The sequence below is a fragment of the Patiria miniata genome, unplaced genomic scaffold, assembly GCF_015706575.1.
Source record: "Patiria miniata isolate m_02_andy unplaced genomic scaffold, ASM1570657v1 HiC_scaffold_5, whole genome shotgun sequence".
Lineage (NCBI taxonomy): Eukaryota > Metazoa > Echinodermata > Asteroidea > Valvatida > Asterinidae > Patiria > Patiria miniata.
The window spans coordinates 27,367,563-27,391,263 of NW_024037072.1; the positions used below are offsets into that span (position 1 = coordinate 27,367,563).

General features: G+C 41.2%; 3 protein-coding genes across 4 annotated transcripts in view; 2 read left to right on the forward strand and 1 right to left on the reverse strand.

The window, feature by feature from the left end:
• Positions 1-1,148: 1,148 nt before the first annotated feature.
• Positions 1,149-3,090, forward strand: LOC119740880 (cytochrome c oxidase assembly factor 4 homolog, mitochondrial-like). The gene is made up of 2 exons (XM_038216337.1): positions 1,149-1,335; positions 1,631-3,090. Exons 1-2 carry the CDS (start codon positions 1,165-1,167, stop codon positions 1,742-1,744), a joined length of 285 nt encoding a protein of 94 aa, XP_038072265.1. The 5' UTR covers positions 1,149-1,164; the 3' UTR covers positions 1,745-3,090.
• Positions 3,048-8,329, reverse strand: LOC119740879 (cyclin-dependent kinase inhibitor 3-like). The gene is made up of 7 exons (XM_038216336.1): positions 8,148-8,329; positions 7,544-7,653; positions 6,965-7,020; positions 6,733-6,777; positions 5,418-5,629; positions 4,212-4,358; positions 3,048-4,007 (listed from the first exon to the last, which is right to left on the reverse strand). The coding sequence occupies exons 1-7, from the start codon at positions 8,184-8,186 to the stop codon at positions 3,915-3,917; spliced, it is 702 nt and encodes a 233-aa protein (XP_038072264.1). The 5' UTR covers positions 8,187-8,329; the 3' UTR covers positions 3,048-3,914.
• A 1,553-nt stretch (positions 8,330-9,882) lies between these two features.
• LOC119740909 overlaps positions 9,883-23,701 on the forward strand; it is a 56,020-nt gene continuing 42,201 nt past the window's right edge. The window contains exons 1-8 of one of the 2 annotated variants that reach the window (XM_038216385.1): positions 9,883-9,921; positions 11,674-12,731; positions 14,718-14,889; positions 15,562-15,758; positions 18,153-18,259; positions 19,107-19,127; positions 21,515-21,678; positions 23,027-23,167. In XM_038216385.1, the coding sequence (XP_038072313.1) occupies positions 11,703-12,731; positions 14,718-14,889; positions 15,562-15,758; positions 18,153-18,259; positions 19,107-19,127; positions 21,515-21,678; positions 23,027-23,167 (1,831 nt within the window). In that variant the 5' untranslated portion in view covers positions 9,883-9,921; positions 11,674-11,702. The remainder of the gene's footprint in view (positions 9,922-11,673; positions 12,732-14,717; positions 14,890-15,561; positions 15,759-18,152; positions 18,260-19,106; positions 19,128-21,514; positions 21,679-23,026; positions 23,168-23,701) is intronic. The other variant, XM_038216386.1, reaches the window with a different exon arrangement.

Here is a 23,701-nt window from a genome sequence, read left to right on the forward strand (position 1 = left end):
AACTTATCGCCTTTTTTAACATTTGGACATGGTCTGGCAATAGCCAGATCACGGTCTACTGAGCACCATACAAATGCCATAGGAAAGCGCACACGTAAACAAAGTATGACATCGTTAGTACAGAGGCCTATTCCTCAATACCATTCAGTGCTGAGCCACCCTCTTCACCTCCATCTAACTCCCTGTCTTCATCCCATCAAGAAACTCTTTCCTTCTCTCTTGTCCCCTCTTCCTCTCTGGTCTTCAATGTAAACCACTACTGGGACACCCTCTCAAAATGTGTTCCATCCATTTCTGCCATCGTCGACTGTTTCTCTGTCCATTTATGGTCATATACTAAATGCTGTCGATTGCCATTGACTGCCTCAACTTCCCTCAACTATTTCAAAACTCACTCTTCAACTAGAAGAGACACAACACCACTTTAGATAGTATCAGCCAGAAAGAGATTCTGGTTTTGAAAATGGGAAATTAAACTTAAAACAGAACAAAAGTGAACCCTGTAAAGTTTTCTTCTTGCTCAAGGTGCTGGGCATCTTTTCTTTAAATACAACATTTGCAAACTTCAGTTAGTGGACTGTTAGTGAATGATAGTCTAAAGTATCCTGTAAAATCATGGCACCTGGTGTACGTGCTGTCATTTTCAAGAAAAGTGGTATTTTTGTATCAATTTCCAACGCTGGTCGGTCAACCAGCGTTGGAAAAAAAAGAGGCTTTTTTCAAATACTGGCCCCAATTTACCATATTTAGTTAGTCCACATTTTGTTTGCAATCGATTGCACACCTACATGTATTAACAGTACAAGCTAGTTAGACTGGTTCCCTGACCTTACAATTCTCCATCGTCTATAAATTGCGCCGTTTCATCTTAAGTGGGATCAGGGAACCAGACCACAGGAACATGATTGTTTTTCTTGGTTTTTCTAGCTTCTACGAACACAAAACTTCAAACAAGCCAGTATAACAATATTTGCTATAATATTCTAGCCCCCCAAATCCATCCACTTCTGAAAATTACAGCAAAATCAATGTTGTATATTCCCTTTAACTTAGTGAGTCGACAAGAATGGATGGGGGATGATGGCAGTTTCTTTTCTTTTTTAGTTGATAAATTTTAACATTCTGCATTTTTTTCAATCGGTATACAGATTTGGATCTAGAGAGATGTCTGTGCATGTACCGGAACACTTAAAGCACAACTGGAGTCAATCCAAGAAAAAGGACAAGGATGAAGGGGAGGGGGCGGAGCAAGAGGATGAAGAGGAAGAGGAGGATGACCCTGTCGATGCAATGCTGAAAAAAGCTGGCTGTCTGAAACTACATCATGATGTCCAGGTGAATACTCATCACAAAGATTCACTCACCCGGGAACGGGGCTGGAAAAATGCACAATTGGTACTGCTGCACTGTGCTGGTAATCCATCCAATGGGTAACCTCGAATCACCTCGTTGTCAACTGACACTCATTCAATGAGGCCATGGTTTGTCGAAAGTAAATTTGAAAAATGGATTCTCCATGGCAAACTCTTGGTGGCGCACTGCATTGTGAATCACCTGAATTGTGGACCAAAGATCTTGCTTCCAAATTCCTAAAACTGTTCACATTAAAATTTGTATTTTTTTTCCCCAGAATTGTATGGCAGAGCACAGAGATTGGAGACAGTGCCAGAAGGAAGTTGCCAAGTTCAGGGAGTGCGTGTCGAGAAACGTGCAAAGGACACAGAAGAAACAAGAACAGTCGTGATACAGAATGGCTCAATCATAGCAAGGCGTGTCGTCCGCATCGTGACAGACCTGCCCACACGGGTCAGACCAATTCGTACAACGCCTGGACAACGTCAGACACCAGAGGGCACTGTTCATATGATGACTGGACAGCAGCTGCCGCTATTCATGGTGGCCTCTTGCAAACAGTTGTACCATTCTGCTGATAAGAATATGGGATGATTCTCACCCACCTCCCCCCCCCCCCCCCCAAAAAAAAAATGCAACTATGTCTAAAAGCAAGTAGGAATATTGTTAATTTAATTACCCGGAAACGACCCTACTGATTTAATGAGAAATCCTTGTTGAAAGTGGAAAAAGGACTGGTACTAAATACATAACCCTGTGAAATTATTCTGTCTGATATGGTATCGACTGACAGAAAACAATTATTGAAGGTGGTTTTTATATTGCGTCCACGGGCACACCTTTTTTCGTGCATTAAGGAAGATACATTTGCAAACATCAAAAAAACAAAATGATCCAATTATCACAAAATACCTTAGGAATGAGTCTAAAACACCCTGTAAAAATGTGGCTCCTGGTCAGTGGTGTGCCGACATTTTCAAGAAAAACTGTATTTTTCAAACGCTGGTTGGCCAACCAGCTTTTGAGAAAACTGGCTTTTTTCAAAAACCGCTCTTAATTGTTCATCTTTTGTTACTCCGCATTTTCTTTGCAGTTGATTTCACACCTGTGAAGGGGTACAAGCCTGCTAGACTGATTCTCCGACCTTACATTTCCCCAAAGTCTAAACATTTCTCCATTTCATTTTAAGATATCAGAGAGAAACTGCATGAATCATGGTACGAGAAAAGTCTGTATGTAAATGGACTTTTCTTTTTGAAACAATACACATCATCCACTTGAAATGAGATTTCACTGTTTGCAGTCATGATTGAATGAATGGAGAACCAAACAAGACGTGAAGATGTGTATAGAAACACTGCACCCAAACCATGAAGCAGTTCATAAATTCTTTCTCCAGATTTTTATGGAGACTTTATTACCCATGTATCATCATTTTCATGATCATTGAAGATAATACATACATGTACCAGTATCTTAATGTTTTATGAAGCAGCAATAATAATCATCAGCTTTGAGTAATACATTTAGAATGAAAGCTTCTCGAGAACATTTCCGTCCCCAATATCAGACTCATCAATGCATGAAAATGGGATGAAAGTGTGAATGTTGTGGGACTTTTTTTACTAAGTAATACAACTCTTTTGGAATAAGATGTCTACTTTTTAATAATTGGATTAAATTAACAATTCATGATCTTAATGGTATTGAATTAAATATCTATTTGAAACAAAATGGTCCCTGCAGTTAGCGCATGACTTTATTTGCCATACTGCTTGACCTTGCAATATTGTGGACAGCGTAGATGGGTTGTGTTTGTTATTTCATCACTTCAATGAATTCATAACACACAAGTTTATATATGTGCCTTTCTCAGCAGAACACGTATTTACCCTCCATGCACAGGTTCTAGCGGAAACAATGCCATTACCAACATTAAATATTTCCTATTTTCCTGCATAAATTTTATTAAATAAATCAGGGATTTGTCAAATTAAAGAATACATATACTGGTATATACTCCTGAAGTAGGCGAAATACCCCTTAATTTTGGTAACACAAAAAAAAAAAAATTAGAAATACAGAACTAGAGCTGCATTCTGATTGGTTGGTCTATATTCTTTGAACACAAAAAATCTCTGGTTAATATAAAAAATATAGCTTGTCCAAATACTGTTTATTGAAAAATATCAAATATAGAGCTTGTGACTCTCTATCAAAAAGTTCAGAGAAGGTTGGTCCACCCCAGTTGATTTTTTTTCAAATTAGTATATAAAATTTACTCTAGTTTCAACAACACATGTACAATCAATCATGAATGAAATAGTTGGACATGATTGGGAATGATTAAATCAGTCACACATTACAGGGTGCATGTATGTTCAAACTTTTCTTCACAAGGCATATAAAAATAGACAAATTCTCACAATTCCACAAAACACATTCACCGTGTTCCTTAAGCTTTTCTGGATATCACTCAATTTCCAACGATTGAAGCAGAATTTAGCTTTTATCACATCTGTTGGGGTTCAATCATGATTCTTTGGCGACATTCAGCCCTTTTATCTTGAGACTGATCGTTGTTCTGGAGCTGCTTGCATAGCTTCTTGACAATCCTCTGCAAGCTTGCGGAAGTCGTTGATGAAGTTATATTGCTGAAGAAATAAAATTGGAGAACAATTACAATTTAAGCTATTTTAATGCTACAGTACAATGGGCTTTGCATGAGCATCAGGCGTGCGCACACATTTTTCAAATTAACTTGCAATGGACTTGTGATGGACTTGTGGACTCAAATAAAACACTGGCAGTTGTAGGTGATGTGCCTGTCAGTATTCTGTGATTCGTAAGATTCTGACCTTGACCGTCTCAATGGCCTTATGACCCCTCAGCTCCCGCACTCTCTGGATGGCAGTCTCTGAATCCATCCCGGGATCCAACTGAAGCAGGAGGCATGAAGCGACGAGGCAAGATCTTCCTAGCCCTCCGTAACACTGCATTAAAACCTGTTGGCAAGACAAACACTTCACAAGTTAATTAGGTTGTACTTTACCATAACATTCGGGGACAAGGTGTTATATTTCTTTTTATTTCTGTAACACCCCACCCCCAGACTAAGCACACAAGCGTACGTGCAAGGACCATTCTTAGCAAAATAACTCCATTTGACGACAAAAATGAATAGGATGTTCTCCTGCTGTCCTCAGACTGTCTATAATTACATGAACATTAAACTTGAATACATGAACATTAAAGTTTTATAGTTGAAAAGTATGCTTAAGAGACTAGGGAGTGATCCCTATGCTAAAATTACCAAATCTTTAGCGTAATTTGCCATGTTGTTTTCTGTTTTCAACTGAAACAGACTGCTTTACATGCATACATGTCTACCCCAATAACAGTAGTACAGGCACATGGTCCACTCTTTCAGTGGTCCACGGTGAGAAACTGTAGATGCATGGCACTGTGGTCTCCTCACAGCTGTAGCGAAGGCCACACCAAGTGTGCACACTATCTCATGCTTGTGTAGTGCATGTGACCAATGTTTACGTGAAATGAGCACACTACAAACCCATAACGTCTCTGTAGGCGACAAACGTACCAGAGTTTTTGTACACACTCACTGCACAGGGTCATTGGTTAAAGTATTTTGCCATGGTCGCTAATCTCCTTTACAGTGGTACCTTAAATCTCACAAATTCCAGATTACAAAATAATGAGATCACGAAAAAATATCCCAATGAATCTTATTTCTGACACTTACATAATCAGGGTTCGAAATTAGCGGTAGCCCGCTAGCCAGATGCTAGTCAAAACAGCGGCAGGCTAGTCAAACTATTCCTTAAGTAGCCCAGCTGGCAAGTGAAAGATTATTGGGCTACGGCAAAGATGAAAGGACGGGAAGAACAAAATTGCCTTAGAATTGAGCCTGAAAATACGGCATTTTGATTTGAGCTAAAAAACAATGCGGGCTAGTGAAAATGCCCCCGGGCTAGTTAAGAGTCTGTTTCAGTAGCCCGGCTGCCTAGTGAACAAAAAAGTTAAGGTCGAACCCTGATAATTACCTTTTTCCCAGCAGTAAGAGCATCTCTGAGAGTTTGCAGTGTTTCTAAGATGTTTGTGATTTCCAGGTTTGCCCCGTCTTCAATGGGGAAGTGGTGGGTGCTGAACTGTGCCATGGCGTACTCCGAGAGTAGCTGTGGCACTCGGTATCTGGTCAGCTCAGCCTCGGTGCACAACAGAAGCGTGTCGGTGATACCAAGCTGTTTCAGATCATCTAAATAAAATAAAACAGCACACGATGGCTTGTGAGAGCAGGCGATCAGAGAGGGTGTCCAGGGCTCCAGAATACCTAATGGACTGCTGTACTGAGTAGAGAGGCCGGGGAGAGTGCTTTCTAGGACTGACTAGACAGGTTGTCTTAGTGCTTTTCAAACATCAGTGCCAAGTGCTCCATTGAGTTTTATTTCACTGTTATATGCAATTATTTCTTTTCTATTTCAAGAATTGGCTTCAACCTTTTCAATCTTTTAAATTCAAACCTTAAAATGTGCCAATTTTCTACTTTTGGCATGAGTCTGGTAATAAATAGGCTCACTCATGGTGCTCAGTCAGCCCACGTATCAAGCAAAAAATGTTAGCTACTGCCAGTAGCGGAAAAAATGTTGCGACCCACGAACCTGACGCCGCTTCAGTGGTTGTGTATAAAGTCTATGGAGAGTCAAGACAATTTTCTAACTATTCCCTGACAAAATTGGAAATGTTTCTCAGTCCCAGATTCATGTCTTATCGTCAGTTTTGCAATGACCGACCTTCATTGAGATGATATATGAATAAAAAAGTGGCATAATTGCAACATTTTTCCGCAGTGGCTCTAGTCTAGATATGTACATGTATGCATATTTATTTGGATTAAATTTGAGAATGGTCTGTGACAAGAATGTATGTTCACCTGTTTGACAATCAAAAGTTTTGTAATACACCCTAAATGCACTTTTTGACAGAAATTAAAATTATCATAATGATAATAACAATGTCTGTCGCTGTATATAACCCTTTCCACTAAATCTAGGTCTCAAAACACTTCGCAGTTACACAAATTACCCCTGTTTTCAGCCCATGAGACCTTTTTTTTTTGCAGCCAAGATCAGGGCAATCTGGTCTCTACACACACAGTTGCCAATTTATACTCCTGGGTGGAGAGAGGAAATTGTGGTAAAGTGTCTTGCCCAAGGACACAAGTACCATGTTCCCCATACCATGGAGAATGGGTCGAATACCGTAACCACTGGACCACAGCACCCCACAAACGGATCTCTTTTTGCTGTCTGTAAACATACATCCAGCCAGAAAGTATTGCTCACCGGCACACTGTCTTACCAATATCAGGTTTGAGCTTTCTCCACACTTCACCAAAACGACATCCTGAAAAAGAAAAGAAAGAAGAAGAAGAGTGAATGCCAACTACGAAAAATGAACATCACAAGTTTTGAATTTTGGGGACCACTTTGAGTGAATTCTTTAGTTTAGAAAGATACAATGGGCCAAAAATATCACCTAAATATTTTCTGTTAAATGGTGTCTCGTCTGTAATTTTAATTTCAAAGTTTACCTGGTACATCACTGATTCCAAGCTGGCCTGGTAAACCATGTGGAGATAGGTCTAACCTATAGTGTGTTTCAAACAAATAAAAAAAACCACCATAAATAAAAGAATTTCCAACAATTTTTCAAACTCATGCACACAAAAATGTAGTGTAGTTTCTGAAGAAAAAACAACAGTGGTCAATTGTCAAGAAGATATATCTTCAATATTCTTGGTGGAGATATGTCAAAGTAAAATTCAACTCCCCGAAATAATGATGCACAATATTTTCGCCATGATCCAGAATTTTCCCAAGTGCAGTACATTGTGCGTGTATACAAAGGATTTAAAAGGCACATTCCTATTAATATCTAACCAATAAAGCAACTAATTTCAGTGTTTCTTGACATTCTGGGATTGCAGAAGAGAAACCTATTCTTGAGCAGTTGTTGCTTATTTTAACATGATTAACCATGCCGCATTCATCGGGCACAGACCCGTCATTTTCTGAAAACACCATGAATTCTGTTGTCAACCTTTGAACATTCAACATGTTCAAACGAGTTGGCTAAATTCTGGAGTTTTCATCTTGCGTCAGTTCCTTACCAATCAATTTTTAAGGGTGAAGTGTTGAATGGCTGATCATCATCCGATGTGTCAAACTCACAGGAACCATCACTGTCAACTTCATCTTTCATCTCAACATCCTCAAGCATCTGCAGCGAAGCACACCAAAACAATTAGTAATCAGTGTCATCAGTACAGGCATGGATCTAAAGGGGGGGGGTCAAACACCCCCCCCCCCCAGCTGTTTAAAAAAAAATTCATGCGACCCCCCCCCCCCCCCCTTGCTCTGACCATCTGACACCCAAAAACAAACTTACTGGGTTAATGTCCACCTGCAGCCTGTTCAAAATACGGACAGAGGCAGCTTTATACTGTGTACACCATTCTGTATAGTGTTCATAATCGTCGAATTTGAACATTCGAACAGCGCCTCCTACTGAAATATGGTACCAGCTTCCCCCCCCCCCCCCCCCCCCCCAAGTTTTCTATTTTACGGAGGCCAAGTGTCTGGAGAAAAAAAACCTGTCTTGAGTTACAAGTAACATTTCAAACAAAATTGCTGATGAACCCCCCCCCCCCCCCCACCGAAATTCCTGGATCCGCCCCTGCTGAGTATCACATGACATGATTAATTCACACTCACATTTTTCTCAACTGGCACACCCATTTCTTCTTCTGACATAGCCAGAACTTTCCGTAACAGTCACAGTATAAGCGAATACTAATGGTCAGTACACAAACATTGTATAATCATGGGCCTCTGGAAGCAAAACTTCGAAGCGTCGTTTGTTGATGTTGTTATGACGTTTCACGTCGTTCTTACTTCATGTACTTTCAAATCTCCCACGCTCTCATGGGCAAGCGCCCTCTCTTGGTACTAATGTCAGGTATGGAAAGCCAACACAAACAAAAATCAAACGTTACAGATACAAAATGCATGTCATCGTTGAGGGCGTTCGAATTACACTTCACAGTGGGCGAAATTGTCTACGCCGAGCAACAGCAGCAACCCACATTTTTTCACTTATTTTACTCTCAGAAACGAGAGTTTTTCGCCACTACACCAGATAGGCCCCCTTGCATGCCCAAAGTAGCTCAATGTTTTTTTTTTTAAAGGAAATGGAGGGGTCGGGGTTAATATGGGCCCTGCAGGACTACTTTTCAAGTCAAGTGATTATCATCTTTTCATGAACTATCACGCAAAGGTCTTTGGAATAGCCCATACAGGAAGCAAAAGTTGGTAAATAAAGGTTTTATTTGTGTCACGTGGAGAGTTGGATTGAGTCAATTGTCCGGCCCGATTTTGAAAGTAGTTGCATCCTGAGTTATGGGCCAGCTCTCTGTGCGCGAACAAAAAAGGGCGCATTTTCACCGCTTTCGAGATACATTGGACATAGACTGTTCCCCCCCCCCCCTAAAAATATGGGGACCGGTAGCTAGCTCCCATTTAAAGCCATTGATTGGGTCACCTCTGGGCGCGCCCATCGTGATTGTTTATTTTTTAATCGCTGCATATCCTTAGCGCTGTGCATGTCGGTGATTGAACACACGATTGTCAACAAATCACAGGTTTGCCTCATACCACAAAAAGTACGCAAAATGATAGTCACTGTCTCCCGGCGGCATAAGGGCAACTTTCAAGCATTTCAACTGCATAGGTTTCAAATACTAAACAGTAATTTCCCTCTTATTTACTGATATTTGCCAGAGACACTTTCGAAGTGAGCAAAAATCAAAGCTCACCACCTCGGAAACTGCACATTATTTTGTAGCGCGGCCTACTCTTCGGCAAAGCGTTCGAATGTCTCTCCAGGTCTCCCCAACCCTCCCTTTCTTACCGTTGAGGGGGTACTTTGCACGGAGCCCATAGTAAATTGGCTTCTTGCAATCCAAAAAAAAATTGCGGACGATGGTAAAAGTCTGTGGTATGCATGATGACCTGGCAGCATTATAAATAAAAGTGTTTTCCTAAAAATGATTATTTGAAAGTCAAGGATCGCCGCGGCGAGCTCTGCAAAACTGTCGAGGGCGCCCTCAACATACTGGCCTTCTCACACAGCATGAGCTATAGATATGAGTGAATAAGTAAATATTTACGCAACCGAAGGACAAATTGACCGTGGTTGCATAATAGTCACCCTACTTCATTTCATCAGTTCAATTAGGCCTTTCTTTGTGTAGAAATTAAACAAAATGTGAAACCGTCAAAAAAGTGTCAAGATGTATCCATAATTTTATGCTTCCTAATTTTTGTCACAAAGGCATGCCATAGTCAAACCGCCGTCTTTTAGACTGGTTCCGTTGTCTAGGGTAATATTAGTTCGCTAAGACTCATTTACAAGTCAAGGTACTTGGTCAAAACAATTTGGTGTTTGTGTACACAGTACACAATAGCAAAGCTCACTGAACCGGCTAGGGTAAGTTTCTGTGGCATAGGCTAGCCTAGGGTACTAGTACAGTCTACATATTCTTTGCATTTGTTGACAAATCGATTTCATAATATGAACAGAAAATGCAAATCTTGAAATCGTAAAAAGTGCATTTACTGATTTGGCCTACTAAATATACTAGGCCTAACTATTGACAAATAATCATAATCCTAGGCCTATATTAATTTTATATAGGCCTATCGAACTTCGAAGTGCCAGTGGCTATCGTTACGGCAGCCGTTGTTTAGCGCCCTCTACGATACTTTTTTGATTCGCACGCAGGTATATAATTATTTGTTTCCCCGCGTTTTAGCGAGCAGTGCGACAGCTCAGTCGATAGAGGGTAGGATTTTGCACCGTGAGGTTGCGGGTTCGCATCTCAGTTTTGCACTCAAATTTTTTTCCTTTTCTAACATGAGGCTTTTGTCTTTTGAGGATTTTTTTTTAAAGGGAAATAAAGTCCGAATTTCATAACGTTCAAATTCACTTTTTTTCCTTCTAATTTTATATTTTCATCTCATGTTTTTATAAAAGTTGCAGTAGGCCTACTAGTACTACCGTAACGATAGAAAATGGGAAATGCGTTACGGCTGCCGTAACGATATCCACTGCAAATATATATAGACCTGTCGAGCTAGCCTAGCGCAATCTGGACGCTGCGCTTGCGCAAGTTGAAATTATTGTCCTCCCTCGTCCTAGTACTTGGCCTGAGTTCATATCCCTATGAGTATGAATGGATTTCATTGAAAGGGAAATGAGCTCAGGAGGGAATACAATAAACTTGCGCAAGATTCCAGATTGCGCTGGACAAGCCTAAAGGCTAAAGCAAATTATCAAAATATTTCTGTCGAGTGTCAACTTTTTAAGTTAATTTACTTTTTAAAGTTAATTTACTTTCATGACATATGACTGTCATCGATACGACAGCAACGATAGCCTATTCTGAATATAGCTCTCAGCCTCTACTGAGTGGAGCGCTGGAACTTCGTACGGAGGGTACCGAAGTTCCAACACTCCACTCAGTGGATAGATGTGGATAGGTACTTCTAGTGTGGGTTGAAATCCCTCAAATGTCAAACAAAAATGTGACATTTACCAGAATTTTGCTCACAGGAATCACAGCACAGGAGTCTTTGATCGGCCGTCTGTCACGGTTGGCTGTCGACTGAGGGTGCTTTTATTCTCTTGACAAACTACAGCGCGGCTTTCATTCATCGAGTGGGTCCGTGCCTCGGGTGATGAATGAAAGCTGCACTGTAGTGAAATACTGGGGCCGAACATTTTGCTGCTCCACACAAGCTAGCCCCAAATGTGGCTGAAATACTGGACTTCCTCCATATTGTGAGCCACACAGCGGTGATGGCTACGTGTGAAGAAAAGTTGTTTTGATGAAAATCAAAATCTCAACTTTTTTTCTCTTGATATTCACTAGTATTGAGGATACTTTGGACAAATGTACATGACGTCTGACCCCAACAAAAATAATAGCTATCATTTTTGGACGAACTCACTAAAACTGTCACCTGAAAATTACAGAATAACTAGACATCTACAGAAACAGAATGCAATTTTTCCTGGTTATTAACCAGGTATGGATCTTCCATAGAGAATGTCAAGTTATTAAACAGTCCTGGTTGCGATTCCAGCATTTGAGCCACATTTATGGGGCAACACACAAGCCCAATGTTCCTCAACATAAATTAAATTGATATGTTTTGTATGAAATCTGCTTTTTCGCAGGCTCGGGGAAAGGACTAGTGTGATGTACCATGGCTGACTTTGATTACTCTGTCACTAATGGAAGACAAGGTACCTTTCAACTTGCACGAAAGGGCTTACGATTTGGTAACTTCGAGGGCGTGAAGACACTTCCAAAAGTTGGCAGCACATCTGTCACCGATGAGCAGCTGGCCAAAACCGGTAGCCACTTCAACAACAAGCAGATCTTCCGAAAAATATGCCAGTGGTTTGAAACATGGATGCCATGGCAGAAACGAATCCTGCTGTGCGGAACCACGGACCGATGCTCCAACAGCCAGCTGGAGTACTTGGCCACAGCCCTCGAGCCGGTCTTCCACCGTGACTTCTCAGCGTCGCTCAACAAGGAGAAGTTTTCAGGCACGCCACTGAGGAGGCAACGCGAGGAAGATCCTCAAGTTGCGCTTCTGAAAGCACTGCAGATGGCCACCAAAGGGACAGAGTATGAAGACGATTACCTTTTAGTGAGATCGGGAAGACTGTCTCGTGGATACAGCGACTTGGAGGGGTTTGCGCAGGAGTATGTAAGGGAGGTGATAGAGGGAGCCCTTGAGATCATGTACGGCAAGGTCACCAAGATGAGACCAACCAACGATCAAAGTAAAACACAAGCATCCCCCAAGCCAGATGAACAACGCAAGAGCACCACCACGCCCCACCTTGCCTTAGACGTGCCCAAATTCAGGAAATTTTCAGAAGAAGAATTCTTGACGTCTGAGAGCACCAGTCAGCTGATACCAACCATAACCACTGACTCCGATCAGCAGACAATGAGAGCCAAACGGGCCACACGCACCTTGACTGCCCCACCATCGCAGAGCTATGGCTCCCTGTCCAAAAGTCCAACCAGATCTGTCCAGGAACGACAAGCTCCACCAGAGCGTCTCAAGCATGGTCGTCACTGGACTTTCCCTGGATGTCAGAATCTGCAGACGCCACTCTTTTCAGATAATCTGGCTGGCCACGTAGCTACAGACAGTGGTACAAATTTCACACCGGGATATGGAACTGGTAGCTATGCTCCACTGCAGACCAATAAAGTAAGAAAGACAAACGATTAGGCCAAAAAAAAATAGTTCTGCTTCCGATTACATGCCTTTCAAAAATAGGGTCGGTCGGTCGGAATTTTTTTTTTTTTTTGCCATTTTTTTTTATGCAGATTTAATGGGGTATTCAATTATATGCGAAGTTTTTAGCCTGAACTATTTCCATTGCACTACGAAAGCTATACACGAAATGGCAACAAAGAGTGAATAAAAACTACCTTTAATTATTGTAAATATATTTACGTTCGATTATTTCGGAAAATAATGGAAAATTCAGGTCGTTCGCACCATATGCACAACGCTAGTCACGACGTGGGGAGCTGGCCAAAACTCCGAGGTGTGTGATGCGTGCGTGTGTGGCAAGCGGCCCACCATGGGCCGACAGACCTGTTTTTAAGGTCAACAATTTCGGGAAACACGCGGCATGTATCACTCCAAATACGAGTAGTGCGATCTCAAAATGAACTCTTGAACACAGAAAATACATACACAGACAAGCTAGATCAATTCTGTAAATTAACTTGCAAAAATGTTCTTTCTCCATCGGTGTTTTCTTGGCATTTTTACGATGTCGAATCCGACCAGTTGACAGTGGCCTGCACTGCTAGCGTACTATCGGTCGCATAGCTATGGACTGGTTACCGCATTTTCATCATGTCTTCGAAATTGGCCCCTGCGCGGCGCGCCGGGAACCAGTCGTCGCCACGTGATTATAGTCGCCGTGACATCGCATTGCGGAGTAGCTATATCGCGAAGCGAATTTGTAAAAATAACGGAGGTTTCTTTTGAAAAAAAGCGAATGTAAGTAAGAAAACAAATAAATACAAGCATTATTTTATGCAAAAGGGTTGTTGAGAGGTATTTTGTGAAGACAGAAAAGACAACAAAATTTTATTTTTATTTATTCAATCTTTTTTTTTTTTTTTTTTTTAATTGCCGATAATTTTTTTAGGGTCGCAGCCTAAAAATAGGGTCGGTCGGGTAACCGGAAGCAGAACTATTCTTTTTTTTGGCCTAATACCAAGAAAACAGAAAGGAAAGAAATTGATGAATTGAACATGTTGAATAGTAATTCACTGTTAGAGCTTTTAAAAATCTCAAGACAGGTCACGAGTAACAGAGGATGCCTCATGACAAGGAATGCTTTTATCACAGTTCATTATTTTAGATAGCTTGATACGTGTACAGGTATAAGACAGCATTTCCAATTTGTTATTGGTTACAAAGTACTCGATTGGAACAATGTAGTCAAGTAAATTGCAAGTCCTTTCACAAGTCCAGTCACACGTAACAGTAACAGGTGATAAACAAGTACAATGAATTCTTTTGTTACTTTTCCTTGGAATAGCTTGTCTCTTGACTTGAGACTGGGGGTGTACATTTACGGATAGCACTGGAACTGGGTACCTGATTGAAACCAACAAGGGTACCTGGTACATGTTACAGAAGTGTAAACCCAAAATTCAAACCTGGGAAGTTGCTGTTCAGATTTTTCATAAAGGTCCGCATGATAATACTGCCACATCGGTGCATCAAAGCTGCAAGATACAAGTGTGTGCAGTGAGTTACAATGTAGCTTTATGGTGAACACTGCATCTTTCGTGAGAGTCATAAATGTGAAGTACATGTATGTTTTGTTTTCCATTTAGCCTGGCTTTCATTTTGAAAGTTACTAAAGTCATTTGTGAAGTTAGTTACGGGTACCTGATCCCATAATCTAGAACCAATTCCTGACATCAACAGTCGGGTTCTGGTGCACAGCCCTTCTTGAGACGGACTTGTGATTGACTTGTGATAAGCTTGACTACAAAACTGTTTAGATCTCTACATACAATGTACAACTGTAGTTTGTTTTTTAACAAAGAAGAAAATTAGTTTTCAATTTCATCGAAGAGTAGTTGAGTGACTAGTCTGCCTTATTATTTATAGAATATAAATATGTGTATTCTTTCATTATGTAAGTTGTGATGTTATTGATAGGTTTCTACGTTGACATGGTGTATGAAACACCAAAGGAGGAACTTGACCCCTACCAGTCAAGCATCATCGCGAGCCAGCAGGCAGGCATCTCACCATCACAATAGCCATGTCAGCTCAGGCACTGCTAGTACCAGAGAATTCTTTGAACCAAAGCGACAATCACAGAAACTGGGTAATTATCATTAAGAAATTAAGACCATGGGCCAATTTCACGGCGCTGCTGAGCACAGATATTTGCTTAGCACAAAAAAAGTTGGGCTTATAAAAGCAGGTTACCGGCCAAAACTCAACGTGATGTATATTGCCCGTGATTAGTATTCAGCTGTTGTTTGCTTAGCCTGAAAATCACATGGAGTTTTGGCTGATAACCTGCTTTTATAAGCCAGACTTTTTTTTGTGCTCAGCAATTTTTTGTGCTTAGCAGCGCTGTGAAATTGGGCCCGCTTTCATGGCATAACAAATACTATGCAAAAAAGTAAATTTCTGTCTCTTTGTGGATCCTTTTTATTGACTGATGTGAATGACAAGATTTATTGTTTATTACATTGTTGTGTGCCAGTCTGATAAATAAAGATCAAGAATTTGCCTTGTCGTACATGGTGTATGTAAATAAGATTTAAAACTTTGCATGGTGGTAGTGTATACTAGTGAGGTTTGCGGTATTACCATGTGCAATAATCTCTATTTAGAAGAAGTTTGGTTCTGAAAAGAACCTGTTGGTTGTGAAACCCGACGTTCCAATCATTGTGCTCTGATCGTCTTCAGGAAAGGTGCATGTAATCATTTTATAAAAAAAGGAAGTTTTTGTCTTCAAACTATCTCGGCATTATTTCATATTTGTTAGGTACGATGTACAGAGCACTGCGCACTGGTCAGATAAAGAAACCAGACAAGCTGACCGATGTGTCGGTTCCACTCCAGAAGACCTTCAAGCATGCCAAATGGTGGGGAAGGGAACCCTCTACTGTCCGACAGCTGGTACCCGCTCACCACAAGGATCTTAAAGAACACTTCAAGAAGCAAATATCGCAGATATGGGTGGTAAGTTACATGGTTACATGAAAATGTACATGGTTGTCATTGCCAAAGGGGCTATGTTATGGACCACTGCGAGTATCACTGTACATTCACGGAAGCCCCCTTCAATAGTAAAAGCATTTTGCAAGCTATTGTTCAGATAATCTGTCATGGGGCAGTTGGTTTGTACAATAGCAGGCCCAATGCTTTTCCCTTTAAGGGAGCCTTCGTGAATGTACAGTGATAGCGTGTTGGGAGTTGTCTATACAGCCTGTCTCAAAAAAAATGGTACAATCAGAAAAAAAATTTGTTAAATATGACATTTCAAAATAAGTCATTCTTACTTGACATAATATTAAAGAACAAAGACTGGGCTTTCCAATAGTGTTTGTTTGATCTTATTTGCTTTTGTCAATTCAGAGATATAATCCATTTAGTGCGATACACCAAAATCGATTTTGTGCCACTTTTATGCATGGGCAGAGTTGTTTCGAGTACTGTGCCATGCTGTCTTGAAGCTCACAAAAGATTGCAACTTGGCAAAAGAAACAAACTCGATTTTGTGTTCCGCAGTAAACTGGAGTTATCTCTGAATTGACAAAAGCAAATGAGATTAAACAAAAAGTATTGGAAAGCCTGGTCTTTTTTCTTTAATGTGATGCTCAAAACGACTTACTTATGTTGAGATTTGATATTGAAAAAAAATCGTTTTCGATTGTACCATTTTTTTTTTTACAGGCTGTACTGTGCCCTTTCGTGAATGTGTAAGGCAACGGTACTGCATGGTGCCTCATAATTAGTGCCCCCTCTCAAAACATCTTGCATCTGGAGCTTGATTGTGAGACAGATATCTGTAATAGGGAAGTGGAGTGTCGTGGCCTTGTGGTCTGGGGCACTGGATTTGCGGTCTGTGGGTAATTCTGCAGGTTGTGGGTTCGAGTCTAGCCTGGGGTTATGTTGCGTGTGCCCTTGGGCAAGGCACTTTGTCACTCATTGCTTCTCTCCAGCCAAGAGTAGATGGGTACCTGTGAGGATAGAGATGGTTCTTGTGGTTGAATTTAGCTGCATCGAGTTGAATACTCCCCAGGGAGCTGAGATTGTTTTGGGAATGTTTTGTTGGCCCAGTGTGCAGGGTAATAATGATGTAGCGCCTTGAGCACCAATACTGGTGGATACGTGTGCTTTATAAATACACACATTATTAGTTATAACACATGATGACTGTTACCAACCGTGGTGACAAACGAGAACATGTTTTAGAATAGGCCTTTGTAATCTAAAGGGAGATCATAAATTTGTGTAAGTTGGCCACAGTGAACATTTGTACAGTGAACATTTGTGCAAGTAGAATGTCATAAAAGCACACAGTCGGATCCATAAAAGATTCTCAAGAAAACTGTTTGGTTCACTTTTTTCCCTGCCAATGCTCGGTATAATTTAACAAAATTTAGGAGCCAATGTACTAGAGCCAATATATGGGGAATGCAGTCAATTCTTTCAACAACTCTTTCTCACAATTGAAGGGTATTGTGTAAGGAGTCAAATTTAAACATTCTTTTCCTAAAGTACACTTGTGACACGGTAATACGGGGCCGTATCATAAGTCCGACGCCTCATAGGTCCGACGCCTCATAAGTCCGAAATTTCGGACTTATGAGGCGTCGGACTTAATGAGGCATAAAATTTATTTATTCTGCCTCATAGGTCCGACGCCTCATAAGTCCGACGCCTAAGTCCGACGTCAGTAAAACAAGGTGTTTAATTTGTCGGAATAATGAGGCGCCACAGCTATGAGGCGTCGAACCTATGGGCCTTTATTTGGTTGGGGGATGCGATTTTGTCGGACTTATGAGGCGTCGGACCTATGAGGCGTCGGACTTATGGGCCTTTATTTGGTTGAGGGATGCGATTTTGTCGGACCTATGAGGCGTCGGACCTATGAGGCGTCGGACTTATGGGCCTTTATTTGGTTGGGGGATGCGATTTTGTCGGACTTATGAGGCGTCGGACCTATGAGGCGTCGGACTTATGGGCCTTTATTTGGTTGGGGGATGTGATTTTGTCGGACTTATGAGGCGTCGGACCTATGAGGCGTCGGACTTATGGGCCTTTATTTGGTTGGGGGATGCGATTTTGTCGGACTTATGAGGCGTCGGACCTATGAGGCGTCAGACTTATGAGCGGACCCCGGTAATATTAGGGCTGTAGTCAAGTCCACCACAAGTCAGGTCAAAATGGAAGTCCTTTCACGAGTCCAGTCACACGTAACAGGAGATGAACACTAACAAAGGAATACTTTTGTCACAGTTCAGGTGAAAACCTTGTGACTTGACTTGGAGACTGCAGAACTTGTGATGGACTTTTGAAATTGTTTGTGAATTTGATGTTTGTGCATTCTTTGCTCCAATCTGTCTACAGTGGATGCAGGAATGGGAGGATTTTGAGAAGGGAGACCTGCTAGTTGAGCTGATCAAGATGTGTGACCAAGATCTCTTGAAGTTTTTGGCACAATGTCTCCAACAGAGGTAAAAAAAAAAACTTGTAGATGAACTGAACAAATTATTTAATGAGAAATAGTTGCTCAAAGTGAAGAAAGGACTGGTACTTAATGCCTTGTGAAAATATTCCTCCTGAAATGGCATCCTTAGGCAGAAAACAGGCACACTTTTTAAATAAAAAATTAAGGATATTCATTACATACTGCAAATGTTTAATACCTATCTAGTGTGACCTACATATAGACTTCACATACACTAACCAGCCGAATGTGAATCCTGAGAGTGTTGGTGCAGGGGTTTTATCATGAGAGGGTGTAATTTAAAATATGAAACCACAACTTTAGAATCAGAAACACTAGCAACGGAATCCAATTACAAAACTGGAAAATTGTGCATCTAGATTTTCTCTGTTTTCTAAAAAAGAAAATATAGTATTCACTTATATGAAACTTCAACAGCTTAGTTGTTCCGCACCCTATGCAAGATTTGAAACAATTTTGTTGCTAAATGAAAAATGCACGAAAACGTGCATGGTGTCTGACATTGAGAGATGTTAATGTGCAACGTGTGAATACTCTGCAGTTACGATTTTGATACTCAGATAAGTTATGCCACATAACTCAACTGCGTCCTAAATACAAATATTGACTGCTTCAAGTAGTGTAGTAAAACTAGCTTCCTGTTTTAAAATGCAATAGTAAAACTAGCTTCCTGTTTTAAAATGCAATAGTAAAACTAGCTTCCTGTTTTAAAATGCAATAGTAAAACTAGCTTCCTGTTTTAAACTGCAGGTGTGTCATAATAGAGATTGGTTTGCTCATATTCACCATGTACATGTTCATGTATTTCTTCCCCATTTCGCATGCTTACTCAGACTGAGACAATTGTACAAATGGTATGTACCTGCAATGTTGTGGCAATGTGTGCTGTGAGCATGGAATGGGTTACTTAACTTGGTACTACTAACAACGGTTTGTATTCAATCAGTGTTCTTGAAACACATTTAACCAGTTCGCGCCGGAGGCCGTGTTCAATGTATACACGCAAAAGTTTTGCGGTATTCGGAACGGATGACAGATAAGCACGCAGGGAGCTAGGCCGGAAATATCTGTCAGCGACCTGCTCGCAATGAGCGAAACTGAAAATATGAGTGTGCTGCCCGAGGGTGATGGCTTCAACCCGCCTGGCATGAGGTCGAGTGAAAATAAGTCCCACACCTCGTTCCGTTCTTGTCAAAGTAATCCCGGCGTGAACTGGTTAAGGCAGTTTCATGGACCCTTATACATGTAGACCTTATGCGTTTAGGCGGAGTTAGAGGGCAAAGGTTTTGCATAGCGTGGATAGGCATGAGTAAACCTTTTGTGCATTTATTGTCACTCAATTAAAATAACAAAGAACACCCTCTGAGATACCTGCATTGCATGAGGTCTATTAAACCCTCCACTGCAAACATATGGATTCAATTCGAAGGATATTGGAGAGTGAGTGTTTTAAATGAATACATGTGTCTATTTCTTATCCCCATTTCTTATCCCCATACCAAGATTATCTTCATTTAACATTTTGGCACATGCATTGTCATCAGCAGTGGTGTGATTACTGCTCTGTATAAATCTCTTAAATGTGTTAATGCACACATATTCATTGGGTTTTGCTACTGTATTGATTCCATGCATGGACAGAAGATGGTGGTTCTTGACAACTTTTGAAAGCGTGACGCATTGCACGCACTGTGTGACCACTTTCCAAAGCCCAGTTGGAGGGGCTCACCACATGGGCATACTGATTTGCGAGCATATTGCACCAAGTACATGTATGCACGACTTATTTTATTCTTATTTTATGTGCACCAACACATAGTGTCTTTGCTTGAGCATCGAGCGTCATGCCCCTCCCAGCATAGAGCAAGGAACACTCCCAGTGGTCTCCCCCAATTCTCTCAATTTGTAACTGTTGAGGGGGTACTTGTGCATGGATTAATTATTGTTATTTTGTTTCTGAATGTGCATAAACATGTAACATCTTTGTATGAGCACCAGGTGTACTGTTGCTATCCGCTCTGTTCACAAGTACCGCCTCGCCGGCAAAGAAAGTACAGTTGGGGGTGACCGAACGAGGCTATCTTGCCTGACTGCAAAATTTTGCCGCGAGGCGCGGCCACTGCGTTTACATAGTAGAAATCCCCTGGTGTACGTGCGTCACACACAAGGAACGGTGCGCGCGCGTCAACCAGCGAAATGTATGTGCCCCGCCCATGGGACGTCGTTGCTAGGTAAAAGGGCGTCCTCTTTTGTTGGCGCACAAAGCCCATACAGTCAAGAATCCTGCCTCTGTTGCCATTTAGGGGCTACTTGTGCAAAGGTTCCTTCAATGGCATTGTCTTTCAAGATTTAAGAATCCCTGTGTGATTGTGTATATGTTCTTCAAACTGTGCCTTTTTGTCTGCTGATGCTCAGCTTTAAACAACCACCGTCTTCAATGTTTTGCTCTCTCCCCTTCCCCTTCTCCGCATGACCATGGTTCTTTTTTATAATGTGCCTTATCAAATGTTTGGGGATTTTGGTCACTCAAATTACATTGTTACCATTGGCGTCTACATGGAAAAGCAATCACTAGTGCGCCCCATGTATGTATGTTGGGGATTGTCACTTAAATTTTTCCCGAGGGATGGGGATTTTGTCACTTCAAAAGTGACAATCCCCACGTCTTGGTTGGGGCAGCCCGGGGGAGGGGGAGGGGGGAATTGATAGGCGAATAAGTTAGTGATAATGAAATCAAGTTTTGTTGAGTGTCCTTGCAATTGTCTGCTGTTAGGAAATGCAGCTTATTTACAACCTGCATTTTCATGTGGTGATGGTGGCTGTAACAGGCTGTTAGTTAATCAATTACATGCATTGTTTAAAAAGAACTGGTTCTTTGTAAGGTAGATTTCAGTTACCGTTTTTGACAGCGCTGTGGAATTTAGCTAATGTTTACAACATGATTAGAATTGGTTTCCTTAAATTTCTCATGTGTGTACTTCAGGGATTCTAATCAAGTTGATTAAATAAGACCCTCTGATTGGAATAACATTTGGAGATCAACCTCACTTCTAGCCACATAACAATCACATCACTCATTTGGGAAGAACAAAGATATGAATGAAACTAACATGCAAAAAACTCACTAATCAGTGTTATGGTTTGACAGATGATTTGTACGTAATCTGCTGCTTGCCATGCACCTCATCTGCCCGCAGTTGAACCGTGATTCCAATCTGACTGTGTGTTGTGATTATGTCAGGTTACAGGATCGCAATGACATCAACTGCCTGCCAGACAAGCTGCTGCTACACATCTTCTCCTTCCTGCCTTCGCATGACATCGTGTCGGCTGAGAGAGTCTGCCGCCGCTGGCGTTACATCGGTGCCCAGGATGCCTTGTGGAGAATCAAATGCCAGGAGTTAGGTGAGGAGTGGTATCTTGGGCTGGGTCCAATATGTTGACTACACCTCATAAATGTTTAAGATCAAATTGGAGCACGTCATGTATTGGCCGATTACGCTGCGCATTTGGGAATTAAAAATGATACGCGCCCAGGTGACGTCATCCCGGTGAGTATCCAGCTCGCTGCTGTGCGGTATTTTTTCTGGTAGCACCAAAAATTCCCTCTGGAACCCGCCTCGTAGACATGTAGTCTGTGGCATGTACTCTTTATGGAACCAATCTGTTGTAGTCCTTGTAACTACTGCAGTAAAGACACATTCAAGAGTGTTGGCACCAGACTATTTCATTGACTGACGAAGAACTTGAATATCTTGTGCTGAATAAAGATGCAAAATCTACGAAGGCCTTTATCGACAAGGCATGCGCGCAGTGAGGCTACTAAAAGGCAGTGAGGCTACTAATTATATATGAGGTGTAGTAAACTAATTCAGCATGGTTCGCGTCGGGAGGTAGTCAAGCTGACCTTCACCTCGGGACCAGTAATTTCCACTACTTCCCCTCAAAGCATGCTGTATTTGTATAATACCAAATGTTTGAATATTTGATCATTCATTGAATATCACTATGTTTCAATTTACATATTTTACAAATCTGAGGGGTCTTGAGGACATGAAGAAAAACTTCATGCTGTTGCTTTAATATCTTAAAGTTGTGTGGTTTTGTGGTTGTCAAATGCTACATTTTGGTCAACAGTTATTTTACACGCCTGACTTCAGAGCTTCTGTGAGGATAATAGCTCTCATTGCATCTTTAAGATCATTTCAAAGATGTCCCTAAAAAAAGTGTGTTGCTTCACAAGTGATGTTCTTATTATTTTAATAAGCTCATTGTCAGTTTACCACTGGCATACGCAAATCCCGATAGCAGACCATGTAACATACTTGTATGACAGGCACATTCAATTTTGTCCAGTGGATACTACATATATACATGTATGTAAAACTTGATTGGGGTGTCACCAATGTATAAATAAATATTCAACTGTTCGATTGAATCCAAATTTGAATAACTGAAAGCTAAGTTATTTGGAATTGCACAGCATGAGCAGTAAGTGGTAACAGAACATTTTTCATACTCCAGTTGTTCATGTGCTCCGGTGATTGTTTTCTGGTTGTTCTACCCCTTGTCACAATACACACTTTCCTGATTGTTGACATTTCAAAGCAAAGTCTAGCATAAAATGAAGAAGGCTTTGTGTAATATGTAAAAGGATTATTCATACTCTCGTTCAAATGTGAATACCAACACAAATTTGTGATAATAATGTAATGGGTTAGATGATGGGATTTTTTTTTTCTTTGAATGATAGGGTATAAAGAAGGCTTGTTGGACCTGCCCGGTATGATTGAGGAGTTCAATCAAGGCTACAGTGTGGACTGGAGGAGTGCGTACATTGAACTGTGTCAGGTTGCTCAGCATGCTAAGAGACCAGCTATCCCGACAACACAAGGTATGTACCTATTAGGATTGGTTCACTTCAAGTGGTCCAAACACTGTCTGAACAAAAGGGATTGATACCTGCCCAGTTTTCTCTTAACCAGTTCAAGACTGGAATATTTAGACAAGAACAGAAGGAGGTGCAGGATTACTTTCCACTGGACCTCAATGCCAGGCAGGTTGAAGCCATCACCCTCAGGCAGCACACTCATATTTGCAGCCTCGCTCGTTGCGAGCGGATCGCTGACAGATATTTCCGTCCTCGCTCCCTGCGTGTTTATTCGTCATCCGTTCCGAATACCGCAAGACCTTTGCGTGTCTACACATCTTCCGGTGCAAACTGGTTAAAATCTAGGGAAAAAAAGGTTTCAAAAAATCAAGTGTATTGTTAAGTTTTTAAGTATTTTTTTTCCAGATTTTAGTGTGGGGGCATTATTGGTAACAATTACCCTTGCCTCTCTACACAGTTATCGAGTGCCTTCGAGAAGCTCATTAGCCACTAGAGCCATGCTAATTGAACGCTCAAAAGTGAACCATCACGATCGTC

Coding starts and splice junctions, on each gene's coding strand:
- LOC119740880 (XM_038216337.1), top strand. CDS start 1,165: ATGTCTGTGCATGTACCGGAACACTTAAAGCACAACTGGAGTCAATCC. Junction 1,336..1,630: donor AACTACATCATGATGTCCAG/GTGAATACTCAT, acceptor TTTTTTCCCCAG/AATTGTATGGCAGAGCACAG.
- LOC119740879 (XM_038216336.1), bottom strand. CDS start 8,186: ATGTCAGAAGAAGAAATGGGTGTGCCAGTTGAGAAAAAT. Junction 7,654..8,147: donor GTGTGCCAGTTGAGAAAAAT/GTGAGTGTGAAT, acceptor GCTTCGCTGCAG/ATGCTTGAGGATGTTGAGAT. Junction 6,778..6,964: donor TGGAATCAGTGATGTACCAG/GTAAACTTTGAA, acceptor TTTCTTTTTCAG/GATGTCGTTTTGGTGAAGTG.